General features: G+C 41.3%; 1 protein-coding gene across 3 annotated transcripts in view; it reads right to left on the bottom strand.

Annotated features, from left to right (window-relative positions):
- The window catches only part of FAM120A (family with sequence similarity 120 member A), a 116404-nt gene that overhangs the window by 8788 nt on the left and 90392 nt on the right, over positions 1 to 17224 (bottom strand). For 2 of the 3 annotated variants that reach the window (XM_012738519.3, XM_076008481.1), the window contains exons 11-15: positions 15408 to 15657; positions 8919 to 9033; positions 3347 to 3556; positions 2284 to 2467; positions 1593 to 1730 (exon numbers count right to left, since the gene is read on the bottom strand). In XM_012738519.3, the coding sequence (XP_012593973.1) occupies positions 1593 to 1730; positions 2284 to 2467; positions 3347 to 3556; positions 8919 to 9033; positions 15408 to 15657 (897 nt within the window). Of the gene's footprint in view, positions 1 to 1592; positions 1731 to 2283; positions 2468 to 3346; positions 3557 to 3581; positions 7527 to 8918; positions 9034 to 15407; positions 15658 to 17224 lie in introns of those variants that run through there. The other variant, XM_020289222.2, reaches the window with a different exon arrangement.

Here is a 17224-nt window from a genome sequence, read left to right as displayed (position 1 = left end):
GACTTAAGAAAATTCTGAGATTGTTAACTGATAGCCAAATCTCTGATTTAAAAAAAAAAAAACGCTCAAAAAACAGAGTCCCAATCATCTTTTCTGGCAATGGGAATGGATTATAATAAATTCTCTATCATCTCGGTGTTAGCCATGGCAATACAGCACTGTCCAACAGAAATCTACAAGCTTTATATTTTCTAACAGCCATATGAAAAAAAATACAAAGAAACAAATAAGTTTTAATATTTATTTAACCTAATATATCCAAAATAATATTATTTCAACAGGTAGTCAAGATAAAAAAATTAATGAGCTATTTAACATTCTTTTCCCTATATGAAGTCCTTAAAATCTGGTGTGCATCTTACACTTTCTAGCCACAGTTGAAGTGTTCAGTAGTGCATGTGGCCAGTGGCTACTACAATGGACAATGCAGATATGTGCTTTGGACCCAGTTCTAGAATAGTTGTGAAGCAAGTTCCTCTCATTCCAGTCTAAGAAATCACTTCTCACTGCACATTATCCACAGTGAAATCTCCCCTCCTTCAGTCTGTTGTCCGGACTACAGGCCAGCTTCAGGTTCAAGGCACTGCAAGTTGCTGAAGCCAATCAAGAAGCAAAGAGGACACATGGTTGCAAGCTGCTCGAGGAACAGCCACAGGGCAGAGCGAGCCCTGCAGGAGGCTAGTGGGAGAACAGAGAGCAGGCAGAGAGGCATGCAGCTGCACTAGGGAAAGGAGAGGTAACTTCTGTGGCTGAGACAGAGGAACTGATCCAATGCCATGTCTGCAAGAGTCACCTTTCCACACATACCGCGCGCTGGCCTCCCTAAGTACCCCAAGTAACTGAGTTAGAAAAACATCGCTCATAAGACAGAAAGGCTTGCCCATCCTCAAAGTGACTTCAAAATGTATCTGGAATAATCCTGTTATATGACTTGATGGCCAGATTTATATCTGCAGTCCCATAATGTGGGACTGGGGCAAAGGCACGAGTCACAGGCTTCAAATTATAGCAACATCTTCAGACGTTATTTCTAATGCTAAATGTTGAAACCTTTTTCTCCCTTGTAGCCTAATACAAATGAAAAGAGAAGCAATGGGAATCTAAAGTAAACTGATTATTTATGTACCTGACATTAAGTCTTTGTTTAAAAATGCTATGAAACAAACTGTGAAAGACTTTTTATGCCAGGGATTCTGTGACTATTAGAATCTTCTATACAAGCATGATAATCTTTACCAAAAGATGGCTGCTTGGGAAAGAAACGCCACTGAGTATTAGTCAGCAGCTCATCCTATGAGCACGAGGCGATGGTCAGGTTACCCAGGTGCACAGAAAGGCTCTGTTCTAGGTGGACACTCAGTGGTCTGCCCTGAAAGGAAAGACTGGCCACAGCAGAACCGCTGCAGAGACCTGAGGACAGAGAGTCTCCAGGGCGGGGGAGCAGTCAATGAGAGTCAGATGAGGAACCCAGAAGAAAGGGCATTCTGCTGGGGGAGTGGCTTGTGAAGACAGTAAAGGAAGGCAGGTGTCAGATGATGGAGCGAAGGAAGTGCTGGCAGGCAGAAGCTCTGGGAAGGGGTGGGTATAATTACCGCCCTGGGACTTGCTAGTCCTGCTGCTGTCACTGCCTGAGAAGGCTCCGCAGTGTCCCGATGCTGTCGCCACCCGGAAGGCACGGTAAGGGCCTGTTGCTACCGTTTCCCCATAGGGGCCTCCAAAGCCACAGACTCCTGTGGGACCCGGGGTAGAGAGAGACAGGGGAGAAGCGTGAGGGACAGGGCTTGGGGGCCCTGCAGGGTATTCGGGCAGAGCAGCCCCTGTCTCCTTCAGCAGCCAGGGAGGGGTCTCCTGGCCACTCTTGTTGCCTTGCTGTCCTGTGTCCATAGTCCCCAGGAACCAGCACTGAAATGCCACCCTCCTTATAGCAGGTCATTCAGCAGGGTGCTGGCACAGAGCTGAGGATGGGCCCTGGGAGATGGGTCTTGGAAGACAGCTGTCTCTAACCTCGTGTCTCACACACGAGAAAAAAGTCTTAAAATGTGAGCAGAGTTTTTAGCTAGAATGACAGATTTCAGGATGCAGCCTCTACATATGCATCTACAGCTCTCTCTCCACTAATCTCCAAGATCAAGCTCATTCCTTGCAAACCTGAAGGACTGCTGCAGTGAGCCCCTACGACTGACAATGACAAGGTTGACAAAGCAGATAGGCTCGCCTAGGACGGCTGCACACTCTTCACAGGCATCTCTTCCTCATGGGAACAAGTCATGACAAACCACTTACCTGCAAAGCCTCTGCCCCTGCCCTGAGAGGGGGGGACAGGCCCGAAGTGCCGAGGGTATGCAGAGGCAGGGTAGAAGGGCAGGGCAGGAGGTGGCGGGAAAGGGAGTGTGTGGCTCTGCCGGGAGAAGTTGAGCCCCTCCAGCACGCTCTGGCGCATCTTCTCCACCTTGGCAGCCTGCTCAGCCTGGAAGTCAAGGACCAGCATGTGAAAACTCAGTTCACTGTTTTAAGTGAACTGAAATGAGCACGAAGAAATTAGATATATGAACTGCTATAAAAACATGCAGTTGGTCCTCCTTATTCATGAGTCCTACATATGCAAATTCACCTACTTGCTAACATTTGTTTGTAACTACAAAATCAATACCCACAGCACTTTTCTGGTCACAGACTTGTACAAAATGGGGGAAGAATTTTAGACGCTGAACACACCAACCCCAGCTGAGGTCAAACAAGATCAAGCCTGCCTTCTTATTTCAGCTCACCCTGAAAACAGAGCCTATTTAGTGTCAAAATTTTTACATTTCTGTGTTTTCTCTTGGTGATTTCACTGTTTACAAACACCCCCGGCTTAGTGCCAAAGTCCTCCCCAGTGTTCCTAAGTGCAGAGAAGAAAATCCATGTTACAGAGCTTCCTTTAGGCGTCAGTTACGGGCTGCTGGCTGTGAGGTCAATGATGAATTAACAATACATGTTTCATATGAGATCTTTAAACATAAACACACAAGAAACAAGGTTATGTACTGGTTGTATGACAAAAATATGTGACCAGAGCCTTGAAGGAACCTAACCATGTATTTCCCCTAGAGGCAACAGTTCAATATTTGCTAATTCAGTATTCAAGGTGAATTTCAGGACATAGCTACCGTGAATAACGAAAACCAACTGTATATCAGATGCCTGGCTCATTACGGGCACTGAAGCGATATTTAGTTATACACATGGGGCTGAGCCCAATCCAAAACAGAATATTGTCACACAGGTTTCTATCAAAGAGGACAGAATTAGCCAGTGAGCTTTATTTCATTTCAGTCAGAGGTCGCTGCCCAGCCCCCCAGCATACCTGACCATCACAGAGGTCGATGAGTGGGGTCTTTTCCCGGCTGGCTTTGAGGAGTTTGGATTGGAAGAGCTTCCCATCAAAATACATCCAAGGACAACAGTGTTCCCAGGGGATTGGCTGTCCACACGCATCATTTGCAAACAATGCCATGTCTACTCCACTCATGAAGAGAGCTGACAGCTGAATTCCTCGGGGGTCTAGGTTCTCAATCTTTAAATTGAAAAGAGTAACTTCTATGGAATAAGAGTACTACAGTGTTTAATTCTTCCAATGTCTCAATAAAAGTTAACAGAGAATATTCCTTAACAAAAACAGCACTACTGAGTAGTCCTATCATTACCTTATATTGACCTAAAACTCGTTTTATTTGAACAGAAATACTTTATATGTTATTTAACAAATTTACATTTGAGAGAATGTTTTATAAACGTACTGAAATATTTCTGTTGGGATTTATTAAGTGTTATGCAGTATAGAGTAATGCTGTATTTGAGGCTGATATGTGATAAAGTGAGCAATGATGTGCAGTCTCTTTTGAGTCCAGAGCCCTCACAATCCCCTCATGAAATAACATTTCACATTTAAGATGTGAACACATTCATGTGTTAACAGAAAAGGGTGTCAAAAAGGAACACTCAATATTGAGATTTTGCATTTTTCAAGTAGTTATATTAAAAAATTACTTTGTATAAATAATTACATTCTAAAATAAATTTAGACTTTGTTATTTCATACGTTAATGTTTTAGATAGCAACTTATTAACAAGACTGTCAATGTTTTTGGAAAAATGGACAGCTTATAAATGAAGAACACAACAACAAAAATACTGTATTTGAACTAAATATACTATTAGAATTTGCACAGACTTTTACTTCTCTCAGTGATGAGTGCTGGGTGCCTGCCTTCTGTACACAGAGCCCACCCTCCTAGCATATGATGAGCAGGGTAAGAAACACTAACATGAGTACAGTCAACTCTTGATCATCTATATGTAAAGACCTAGTTTGTGGATTATCCAGGACAAAGTTTTAACTCTGCTCTGGCTTTTGTCTTCTCACTTTGGTGGCTTTTCAAGAATGCAGTCTTTATGGAGTAGCAATCTAAGCAATACCTAATTGTGGCACGTAAAAGTACTTTTCATTAAGGAGAAAATAAGGTCATTCTGGTGCCAAATGCTAATGAATTTATGATCATATACTGTTTTGTGCAATTTGTGTTAACATTTCCCATTACCAGCTAACACTATTTTTTCCAACCTTCTTTAAAATTTTAAGTCAACGAAGTTCAACTTCAAAAACCTGGAAAAGTCTGTTCACAAATTTGTAAAAGCTGTTTTAGCTATACCTCTGGATCCTACTGCACACTACTGGCTCCTTCTTTTCCCATGTAGTTGTTGGGAAGCAAACTTAAAAATCTTCAGCAGTGAGTAGGTGGGGCTGGGGTGATGAAATGAGATGTATTTTTTAATTTATGTGCACAGTGGAGAAAGAGATGGGCAAACTGGAACAAAACGGAGAAAATGCACTTGATGTATTTAGTCCCCAGCCACCCCCAGTTCTGAGCTGCAGGAAGAAAGGAGAATTCTCAAGGCAGAAAAAGGGAGCTGCTCCTGTTGGGAAGAGGCCAAGCAGAGGTGCAGGCCTTTGAATAAACAGGACACCCATCCCCTGGCCCCTCGTTCTTTGGAAATGATGACCACAAATCCCTTGCAATCAGGAGGGACTCCACCATTTCCAGCCTAGGGCCTCTGTGCCCGCCTCTCTGCCCTATGCCAGAGAACTGTACATCCGGGTCAAGGACTAGGGAGAGAAAATAAGACAGCTGAGCTGCTCTAAAGGTGTTTGCCTCGCTATCAAAATGTCATACACAAAACGCCAGGGATGCTTTCTGTGGAAGCACACGCAGCACCATCCTGCTGGTATTTCGTAGGAATGGGCTGTTGCTGATCATGGCCTGACTCAAACCACTGTGACTAACATAACTCAAAACCACTCTCCCAGCAAATAGCTATCTGCATGCTAAGCGTAAGAAAGAGCAGCAGATGCATACAACACTGAAACACCCAAGTTAGAACTATTAATCTCCAAATTTGCTGACAGGAGGAATGGAGCAAGACTACCGTGTGTGTACGTGTGTGTGCGTGTGTGTGTGTATAAAATGGCTTCAACGTTAGTTGAAGGACTATATTTTTATGGATTTAAAAAATGATGTTTGCAGTTTCAAGATAATTAGCAGTTTTAGTTATGACAAGTACCATTACATTAACAGAGTTTTTAAAATATGAGCTGTATAAACAATGTGAGTAAAATCTCAACTGCTGTGTAAATTTTGCTTCTTTTGAAAAGTATTTTAAAACTTACATTACAGTTTTTCTTTCTTTCCCTAATTATTATTAAACAAATAATAATATCTAATATATATGAGGAACATAATAAATATGTATCAAATGGTGTCTTTTTTTTAACATGTATTTTTATATCATTTCCATCTCTCAACAACCATTAGATACAAGTGCTTCCAACAGTGTCTCCATTGCATAGACGGGTCACAGAGGACTCAGAGCCACAGAGTGGACAATTGATGGAATCCAAATCTGAACCCTTGATTGCAGAAATGGCTGAATAGTCACATTCTAACCTCATCTCTTATACCAGCTGAGATAAAATAATTAACATTATCCAAAGTTCTTCAACTGGAGGAACACAGAAAAAAATTCTGACTTTATTAAGAAATACAAATATGGAATTTAATCTCTGCCCAATTAGCTCATGAACCAAATTCCAGTTAAGTTACTTTCTAAATACTGGGCAACAGACTCTTACTTTAATTTGTCATATTTACCTATATGCAAAATAATTCTTACAGGTATCACAGACATGTGGCACGCCCCTAATACTGTCTTTAAAGCTCTTCATTTTCCATCTTTTATATTCTGCACTTGGCATGTGAAACTGTTAAAAGAATTTAAGGCAATTATAGGGATGTCAAGAGCAAAGGAGAAAGAAACTGGACAAATATTTTAACTGTACAAAGTTCCTTCTCCTTATCCTTTACCCGCCCTCCTCAAAATACAGAGTGAGTGCTAATTTTACCTTAATAATTACATTCATGCTGGTAACCTAGGAGAAGGGCTTAAAAAATATAACAGAAAAAATGAGGGTTGCCAATCACTGTCACAGGTACTCAAGGAACCACACAGAACACGCTTAATTATTCATGGACATGGTAGATGGAGAACGCATGGATGAGATGAAATTCCTAAAAATTCAGTTTAGCTCATGGTTTCAATGTCTCTCCCCACCAAACCTCCCATCAGAAAATCTAACAGGAGTCCAAACTGTCAGCACTGGGTCTTTTCTTCCCCTTGTCCTCCTCTAATGGCAAAGCACATAGTGGACAATAAATGGGAGAAGAGAAACAGGGTCTGGGCAATCCACAAACTGGGTAACAGGCCCTGACACAACAACAGTAACAGTCAAGAGTTGACTATATCATAAGCAGTGAAATGGTGTACTACAGGAAAGCACTGTCGTTGATTTCGATATATCAAAAAAGTTAAATGGTTAAATGAAAAAGCAACTTTAAAATTTAATTTTCTATCACTGAATTTTGGAACCCTCAGCTCTGCATTGGAATTTTTGTAGCATTTAAATAATGATTATTCCTAATAATTCTCAATCTAATAGCTGAGAGGAGATCAATCTTAAAAAATAAAAAAAGCAAACAACTGCCTTTCCCCCCAACAAATGCTATTCTTCCTTATAGCTCTTTTAGAATTTATACTAATCATGAAAATGAAGCACCTACAGGTGTAGGCTGTCACTAAAAGGAACTGTCGACCTCCAGACAAGCAAGACCCAGAGGAACAATGAATCAGACTGAAGTTAACTACACATAAAATGTCTTTCTGAATACATCTCTAGAAATGTCTCTCTTTAGATGAAGAACCAGGAGAAAACCATGAAAGCACTAAGATCTCAAAAGAACCAAAATGAAAGCTTAGAGTGTGATTGTTTTTCAAAAGTTATATCCTATGTGCTGATCCAAAAATGAAAAGGATATGGGATATAGGATGAACTTTGAGTAAAAGTAATTTGATGGTGAATAAGGCTTAGTGGGCATACCTGATACCTGGCGGTCTGATTTTCAGAACTGGGATGTCAATACTGATGTAATAATCTATATAAGAGAAACAGGAGTAGAGGTAGAGGGATGGCACCACACTCTAGTAAAAGTATCTCCAACCCCCTGAAGCACAGTCTGTGACGAAGACGGTGGTGATGAGACAAACCAGGTGAGGACACGGGGAAGGACCTGACTTAGCACCAGCCACACTGCCTGATGGGGACACCTGACCAAACATTGAAAACAGAAATGTAAATTCAAAAACATTAAAAATAATAGTAATTTCTGTCTAATAAACAGAAAAGCTTGATCTATAAAGCAAAGAATACAATTTTAGGTGAATTCTCCTAAGTTTTGGTTTTTTCAATTTGGCTTATTTCGAAGTCATCAGAAGCCTTAGGTGAGCTCCACACAGTTGAGGACAGTCATAAAACACCAAATTACTCAATTTAACACAGTAATTTAGGGACAACCAGAAATTTATTGAGCACCAACTGTCAAATACTGAAAATCTATAAAGTGAGCCTAAAATTCCTCTGCAGGGAAAGAATGCCTTCATAAAGAATGCCAACAAGAGCTAAAGGTGAAGGCAATTTTGTCAAATGAGATTAAATGATTACAAATCAAACTTTGAAAAAAGAAAAACTGATGGCAAAGAAAAAACAAAACCCTATACATTAAAAAGAAAAGGTAGATCTACTAATTTAACTAACTTTGAAAAGTCTTGAACTTCTAAAATTTAGTACAGAAATTAGAAAGCGATTACAACCATGTGAACATAGCATCTAATAAAAGTGTACTGAAAAGGTATGCACACTGAAAAATAGGTGACAACTTGGAGGAAATCAATATTGTCAAAACAATTAAAGAACCAATGGAATTACTAGAAGGCAAAATTAAAAGGAATATGATGTTAAATTCTGACTAGAAAGGGCACAGGGATGATGGTGTAACACTGTTCTTCAAGTGGTTTTTTAAAAGGGATTTTACAATATCAGTGGGGCAAAGAATATTTTGTAGAGAAAATTTAAGTTGTAATTTGGAACAATGAAATGAAATAAGAAAAAGAATCCTTGCTAGATGTTAGAAAATTCTTAAGATCAAGCCCTCCCAGGGTTTGGAATCCCCTCCTAAAATAAAAAAGGCAAGTTTATTTCCTGATGTGAAAAACTAGAATAAATATCCATTGGTAAACAAGGGGAAATCATTCTTTAACAAAAGTGGGACTGATCTTTTCCTAACTGGGGATGGCAAATCCATAACTAGAAAGGAACATTCCTTTTGCCCTGAAGGCGATCAAGTTCACATCATATTAGTATTATTAGGTTAGTGTATTAAAAGGATTAGTTTAAAGAATTGGCAATTCTGCCTCATGAAAGTTAATTGTGTTACACCAAATTCCAAAGCAAGACCACCCAGGACAAGGAAATGAGGCTGATACATTACCTTGAGCTCCTGTAGCTGATCAGGCTCATAGAGTTTGGGGGACAGTGCCTGAGCCAGGAAGGCGTCCAGCTCCTGACGACGCAGGATGCGTGCTCCCGGCCACTGCACCATGTACCTAGTGAGGGGCAGACACAGTCAGGCATGATTACTGGGCGGTCACCCATAACATGGACAAACCCAGCGAGAGGTTCTAAGTAATCAAGATGATGCGAGCTTAGAAGGCCCATAATGACTTCTTATTCAGCTTTTCTATGTTCATGTGATGACACCATTACAAATGAAACAATCATCCAGAGTGACAAGAATGTCTTAGAGTAATTAGAAATAGCACACCAATTTGTGCATACTGAAAACTAGGCGGTCAGAGACTTTTGATACAACTTCACTCTTGTGATGTATTTAAGTACACTGTAGGTGCCAATTTATAGGGTTTATTCATTTGAACTCAAGCCAGGATGCCCAGGAGGCAGATCCTAGGTCCAAACAAGAAGGACGAATCTCCAGATGAGAGCAGTGAGCATGACAGGGACTCTGCACCTGAAGGCTCAGGTAGCCTGGAAACAACTGGGGATGGAGCAGGGACTACAAGGGTAGGAGGCAGGAGAGTCAGTCGAGGAACAAAACTCACAGGACCATCACCAAAGCCACAGACTTCAAAATGGGTGCACCCTGGTATGCACAGCTGAAGGGAGGTCATTTTCCAAATCTTCAACTTCAACTAGAATAAGTGAGCCTGGGAGTCACCAGACTGCATGCCAGTCTTCTTCCTTTCTCTGTGATAGCACTGCCCGAGTGAAAGTCACCCTCAGGCACTACATAGGGCACAACCCATGCAGTGTCTGGGCTGAGACAGTGAAGGGATAGCCATAATGACTTAATCATAAACCTTTCCGCAAGTCTAATGGCTTCTAATTCTTCGCATTCAACAAACTTGAAAGATGACCAAATCAAGTTGCCAGCTCATCACTAAAAATAGCTTCTGATGATATGTGATCTCTGGCAAATAACTCAAAAGGAGTTCAGAGAACTGTGACAAAGCTCTTTCCATTCCCATTTGCTAAATTTTCTCAATGCTTAAAATCTAAGTTAACAAAAACCAGGGTCAGTGTTGGTGCCGAGCCCTAACTCATTCTTGAAATACTTGATATTCATCCATGGGAACATAAACTAAGGTGGAGGTTCCATTCAGCTCACTGAGATATATTTTCAATTAAATTCCAAACTGGAAAGTTTACATGCTATTTAGGTCAGGAATTAGTCTGAGTATTTTATTCATATTAACTCATCTATTGTCAAAGCAACTGAGGCATGAATGATTATCCCATTTTAAAGATGGGAAAGATTAGGCACAGAAAGCTTATATACTTCCTGATAAAATTAATGTGGCAAAAGTAGGAAGAAAATGCAATTTCAAGGTGAACAAATAGTGAATTTTAAATTTCTATGGTATTTATATTCTTGAATATTTATAAATATTCTTAAATATTTATATTTAAGAGTGATGTAAAAGTTTTATTTAATTAAACTGTCAATATTTGTAAGGACAAAAATTATATCTTTTATGATTGAATGCCACAAGTCTTAAATACGATGGTCTTACTGAGTTTTAGCCAGGGCTGCAAGAAATAGCAACTATGAAGAAGCACCCTTCCCACCACTTCTGTCTGAAAAACACTGTGGAAGAGACTGTGCTCAATATATAATTTTCTTTGCCTTAAGTATTTGTGTTTTATGTTCCTTTTATTTTTATTTATTCAATTAATTTATTTTTGAAAATTGTGGTAAAATGCACCTAACATAAAATTTACCATTTTAACCGCTTTTAAGCGCTTAAACTCATTCACATTGGTGTGCAACCATCACTGCCATCCATCCACAGAACTTACATCTTCCCAAACTGAAACTGTCTCCATTAAACAACTCCCCAGTACCCTCTACCCCAACCCCTGGCTATAGGTTCCTTTTAAAATTTTGAATCAGAAAAAGGTTGTCTTGGGGACAGGTTGCTTTTCTCAGGATCTTTCCTATTTTTCTTGGCAGCTAAGACTCTCAGAACTCATACACAGATTAAATGCCAAAACACACAGATAGCAATAACAGCATCCCAGTTAAGAGTGCCTAATAACTTCCTCTTGGTCACCTCATTTACTCATTCTTTTCTGATCTGTGTATTTAGAATGTTTCCAGATGCCTGCTAAATCTACCTATGGAATTTCTGGAAAATTTTTCTCTTGATGTTTTTTATCCTTGCAATGAGCAGAGTACAAAAATGTCACTTGATGTGCTAAGCAGCTATAGGACCTCGGGAGTTGTCTAACCTTACCAGCCTTCCTTTCCTTACCACAGAAGGGTGAGGGCTGGGGGGTGTAGATTGTTCTGGAGTCCTTCTAAAGCTGGCTGACCTGAGTCAATCTCCTCTCACTGCCCTTTACAAGCATGGAAGCTGGGACAAGCCAGAGTTCCAACAGGAGAGACACAGGCCCTGGCCAGCACAGGTAGCCTGCTGTGTCACCTGGTCTGACCACCAACCTCTTGGGATGCTCGCCCAGAGCACACACTGACTTGCCTCAGTTTTGTCTGGGAGCCTCATGCTCTCCATCCCTGTTACCTTATTTATTAACACTGACTTAAGTCAAGTTCTTCCAGGACTTAACTCAGTTTTCATCTTTTTGTCTGCTGTCTTGTCTCTTAGAACATAAGCTGCTTTTGGACAAAGGAAGGTCTCATCTGTTTTGTCCACCTTGAGTTCCCAACAAAGACTTGCTCTGACCTGCATGCTTGCCTTCACCCTCACGCTGCATCACTCTCTGCTACCGTCTTCTGCTACCAGGGAGTCTAGAGATTAGACTGATTCTGTTCTTCTGCCCATCCCAATTGTCCGCATGTCTCAAGTGTCCACAAAGAGTGAGCACTCCATGAGATACCAGCCGAATGAGGAACGGAGGACAGAAGGACAGAAGGACATGACAGTGACATGAGTCTGTGCCACCACTCCACGGAGGATGAAATGATGACTTAAGCACGGAGCTGAAATGATGTGACTCCTATGCTCCACAGTACAGCAGCGCTTGTCCTTTACCATGGCCACGGGGCCCCTGTGCTGTGCCCTCACTCACAGTCCCAGTATGCTGCTTAGGCCGGGTATGTGGTGGATAGCCAGGTGTTCCACTGAAAACCATGTATCATTTTAAAGAATGAGGGAAGAAATACAAATAACATAACTAAATTCATTACTGCTAATTTGATTTTAGAACACCCAAAGTCTTAATCTTCAATTTTTGACTAATATAAGGTTTTTATTGATAAAAATATGTCCTTAACTGAATTTTCCATCAGAGGAAACCAGAAGACTTTAAAAACAAAAACAAAAAAAACTAGTCTTTCCCATTAGCTAATCTTCAACGGAAATAAAATGAAAACTACTTAACCTCCTCTACTTAACCTCCATTTATGTCTTCCTAAATAAGTTATTGATCTTAAAGTTTGTTATAAATTTAAGAAACTTCAGGAAATGAAAACATGAATAAAGCTCTGTCCCTCCTTTTCTAAAGTTAGTCAGGTGGAACCCAGAGGGAGTGGTGGTCCGCGTGCTTGTCCAAGAGCAGCCAGCCTGGAAGGTGAGGCAGGCCCTAAAGGAACAAGACTAATGGGGACTGCACAACAGATGGGCTCCTACCAAGGGAGAGGTCACAAGGGTACCTGAGCCCAAGGTTCTCACTGCCAGAGCCGGAAGCTACAAATGCAGAAAGGGACACTATACTGTCCCCTGCAAATACAGAGAGGTACACTAGATTGAGCCAGGGTTAATTCACTGCTTTCAATGAGAAGCAGGAACACACAGCAGCAGCTGTTGGGGGCGGCTCATAAATGCACTGGGAGGGCAGAGGAAGCAAAGCTCCCGCAGCAAGGAGCCACTGACTCTGAGAGCCTGGTTTCTAAATGCTATCCCCTACTTGTAGGAATTAAGTCTGCTTAGAGAAATGAGGACCCTGGAGCTGAGGCAGGGAGATACAAAGGAAGGCAGAACATGTGCAGAGAAGTAAAGAGGTACTCAGAAAATGACAGGGTCAGTGGCAAGACCACAGTGGCCAGTTGATAAGGCAACAAGGATAGCATCAAAACAGATAACGGTGTGGTGCACCAAAAGCTCCTGGAGAGACAGGAGGCTGAGTCCATACTGATGCATACAGGTTGGCTGTCTAAGGAGGAGGGAAATGTTTACTGAGAGTCTGAGCATCTTCCCATGAGATGCGTACAGTTGCAAAAGGTAAGCACAACTCCACATGGAGAAGCCACAGATGTTCCGCATCAAGGCCTCAGAGCCAGCCTCCTACCTAATGGGATAAAGGAGCTGTGCAGGACATCACCCCTGAAAGCAAAGAGATGGCCTGGACCCAGTCCCTTATCACAAAGGATGCTGCTGGGACAACTAGCCAAACGGGTCCTATGGATAGGATGCACTTTAGTATCAGCGTGGATTAATTTTGATGGTGGTTATTAAGGAAAATGTCCTTGTCTGTTAGAAAATCACAGTAAAGTATTTGAATAAAAATACTTTTGTATTGTACTCGCAACTTTTCTCTAAGTCTGAAATTGCTTCAAAACCAAACCAACCAACTCCAAAACCTAATGAACGTCCTGTAAGCACCCCGACTCAAATTAACTTGAAAACATCACCAGTGTCTACACATACTCCTGGCAACTATTGGCTTCAAGGGCCTAGATGCAGAAACCGCCAGCAGCAGGAGCACAATGGCACCCAGACCTGGGTGTCTACACACCCTTCTCTATGATAAGGAAGCAGGGCAGCTCCTTAGAGAGACGGCTGATGCAGGAGCACCTGCAGCGTCTTTGTAGGGCCTGAAAGCAAGGAAGTGCCCCCAAAATAAAAGGATGGCAAGTGTCAGGTGCCAACCCAAAGACGCACTCAAGGCTGGGGCTGGGGCAATGTAAGCAACAAGATAAATAACACAGTACTGGGTACAACCCCAAAGGACCTGATTACAACTCTATAAAATGAAGACATGAGCCCATACTGACAAACACATTCATGTGCCACACAACAACATTTCAGTCAACAGACTGCACACAGGACAGTGGGCCCATTAGATTATCATGTTTGTGCTGTACCTCTTCTATGTTTAGTTATGTTTAGATACACAAATGTCTAACAATTGTAATAGCATTGTGTTCCAATGCCTACAGTACCTGGTACAGTAACATGCCGCGTACAGGCTTGTAGCCGAGGAGCAATAGGCCATACCACATAGCCCAGGTGTGTAGCTGGCTCTGCCATCTAGGTTTGCATAAGTATACTCTATGACATTACACAATGACAAATGCACCTAATAATGCACTTCTCAGAACATATCCCCATCATTTAGCAATACAGTGTGAATGATTAAATAAATGAAGGGGAAAGATAAATTTTCTCTACATAGGAATTCCAAATAACATATAATATACTCCCCTCTATAGCCTTCAAATTCTTTAATATTTAAAGAATAAGCCGGGCGCGGTGGCTCACGCCTGTAATCCTAGCTCTCTGGGAGGCTGAGGCGGGCGGATTGCTCAAGGTCAGGAGTTCAAAACCAGCCTGAGCAAGAGCGAGACCCCGTCTCTACTTTAAAATAGAAACAAATTAATTGGCCAACTGATATATATATAAAAGAAAATTAGGCCGGGCGCTGTGGCTCACGCCTGTAATCCTAGCTCTTGGGAGGCCGAGGCGGGCGGATTGCTCAAGGTCAGGAGTTCAAAACCAGCCTGAGCAAGAGCGAGACCCCGTCTCTACTATAAATAGAAAGAAATTAATTGGCCAACTGATATATATATATAAAAAAAATTAGCCGGGCATGGTGGCGCATGCCTGTAGTCCCAGCTACTCGGGAGGCTGAGGCAGAAGGATCACTCGAGCCCAGGAGTTTGAGGTTGCTGTGAGCTAGGCTGACGGCACGGCACTCACTCTAGCCTGTGCAACAAAGCGAGACTCTGTCTCAAAAAAAAAAAAAAAAAAAAAAAAGAAAATTAGCTGGGCGTGGTGGCGCATGCCTGTAGTCCCAGCTACTCGGGAGGCTGAGGCAGGAGGATCGCTTGAGCCCAGAAGTTTGAGGTTGCTGTGAGCTAGGCTGACGCCATGGCACTCACTCTAGCCTGGACAACAAAGCAAGACTCTGTCTCAAAAAAAAAAAAAAAAAAAAAAAAAAAGAATAAACTACATTTAAAGCCATTACATAATATTTACATACCATATATGCTTACCAAATATACCTATTCTATAAGCATACTAAATGACATAAATTAAAATATATATTACAATTACATGGCCTACTTTCTATAACATTATAAATATGGGATCAGGATACATTTCAACAGACAACATGATTCATCTGGAATAAACTTTCTATCCTTTCCAGAACTCAACAGACACTGTGGTCTTGGCCCCACACCCAGCGGGTCCCCAGTCGTAGCTCCCACGCCCGCACCCACCGTAAGACGCAGCAGAGCACCATGAGGTGAGTGGGCACGTTGGCAGGGTTGAGCATGGCAGGGGTGTCCGACCTCATGCAGGCCAGGAAGGCTCTCATCCTGCGGTTCTTGTCCTCCACTGCCTTGCCTAGCCAAAGCCTCTTCAGGTTGGGGCAGGTCCACTCTCTGAAGGCAAGAGCTTCTACCAGTTCCGGAGTTTGAGGAGACTTCCCTTTGTAAGCTGCCCATTCTTTAATGATCACTGGTGAGACTACAGAAAAGAAAAACCAGAGAAGACACATTCATGCACGGGCTCACCTACTTTCAGTTTTAACAAAAACAAACAGCTCTAATAAGAATCTGAAGATGTCACCTCTCAGGAAACAATGCCATCTCTCCTTAGCAAGCCCACAGTCCTCATGTTTGTTTTGTTTGCCCCTCTACTCTGTGCAAGTAATGGCTCATTCAGATTTTTAGTCAGGACCCAGATAAATTTCTTCTCAATCAAATTATGACTTGATTGCCCCCACATAACTAATATGTATAAATCAAGGATATTAGGCAAAATTTGTTTTAATATTTTATATCTATTAATAGTTTTAATAACAATTGGTATTCACAGAGGTATGCAATTAATTATTTTAACACGGAAAATCTAATTTAGACAGCTAATCTCTTTTTCTACATACATAAATACTTTCACAAATTAGACTGGAAAAATAATTTGCATTTGGTAGCCACTTTACTTAAGGACCTCCTGCTTTAATAAACAAAACTGTGAAACTCTATTTTAAAAACTGGCCAGTAAGACACAGAAGCAATATTCCAGGTTTTGAAATCCCAGATGATGCCAGCACACAGTAATTATATTCAGCAAGACTTAAAACAGAGTGTAAAATTCTCCAACATTTCACCTCAAAAAAAAGCAAGGAGTTCTAAGTTGATATAATACAAAAACAATAATCTTTTATCCACATTTGTTTTACCACTTAGATTGAATTAATTCTTACAAACACACAAACATGAACATTTTCCCACATAATTTCCAAATAAATTAAGGAAAAAAGTATGATGGGGGAAATACAATGAAAACAATCCATACTGCAGAGTAGAATGTTAAAATTTCTTATCAACTGCACTGAGGTAACAATTCGAAGGTAAAATCTGGATGTGTATTTCATAAGTAACAAGGAGTTTGCTTTCGTTCAATAAACACCAGAACCAAAGCAGGAAATGTGTGGCCCCTTGCCCAGTGAGCTGCTCAACATGAATCAAAGGTACCATCACTGGCTAACATGTTCCACTGCATGGCCACTCCAAGGCCAATAGCTGGTATGGAAACCAGGATGGTACAATAAATTCTAATTTGATCTTTAACACATTAGTTCTACCCAGATAACATTAATCCAGCTGCATTCATTTTCTCTAAAGTAATGGCTAAGGCATTCTGAAGAATCCCAAATCAGGACAGAGTTAAACGTATAACTGGCTGATTTCCAATTCCACTCCAAGTATAAATATAGTCAGGCAATACAATTATCTCTTAAAATGCAATGAAAAATGTCAGGCGCTAGATACTTGGATATACAGTTTATCAGCAACAGAAAAAAAATGCGTAAACACATTTCAATGCCCGATGCGCCAGGTAACAGTGCCATGCGAGGGAAGACGCTGTGAGCCAAGGCCTCGCGGCAAGGGCTCCGTGGTGAGCCCTTCCGGAGCTGGCTCCAGACAGTGTCCCCTTATGAGACGCCTACTGGACAGAACAGGGGTACAGTTAAGACAGTCACTGAAAATTCTCCTTTTACAAAAAAGTCACTGTTGTCTTTAGGCAAATT

Source organism: Microcebus murinus, chromosome 12 (genome assembly GCF_040939455.1).
Source record: "Microcebus murinus isolate Inina chromosome 12, M.murinus_Inina_mat1.0, whole genome shotgun sequence".
Taxonomy (NCBI): domain Eukaryota; kingdom Metazoa; phylum Chordata; class Mammalia; order Primates; family Cheirogaleidae; genus Microcebus; species Microcebus murinus.
Note: the sequence above shows the minus strand (reverse complement) of the source record. Positions and strands in the feature narration are given on the sequence as shown.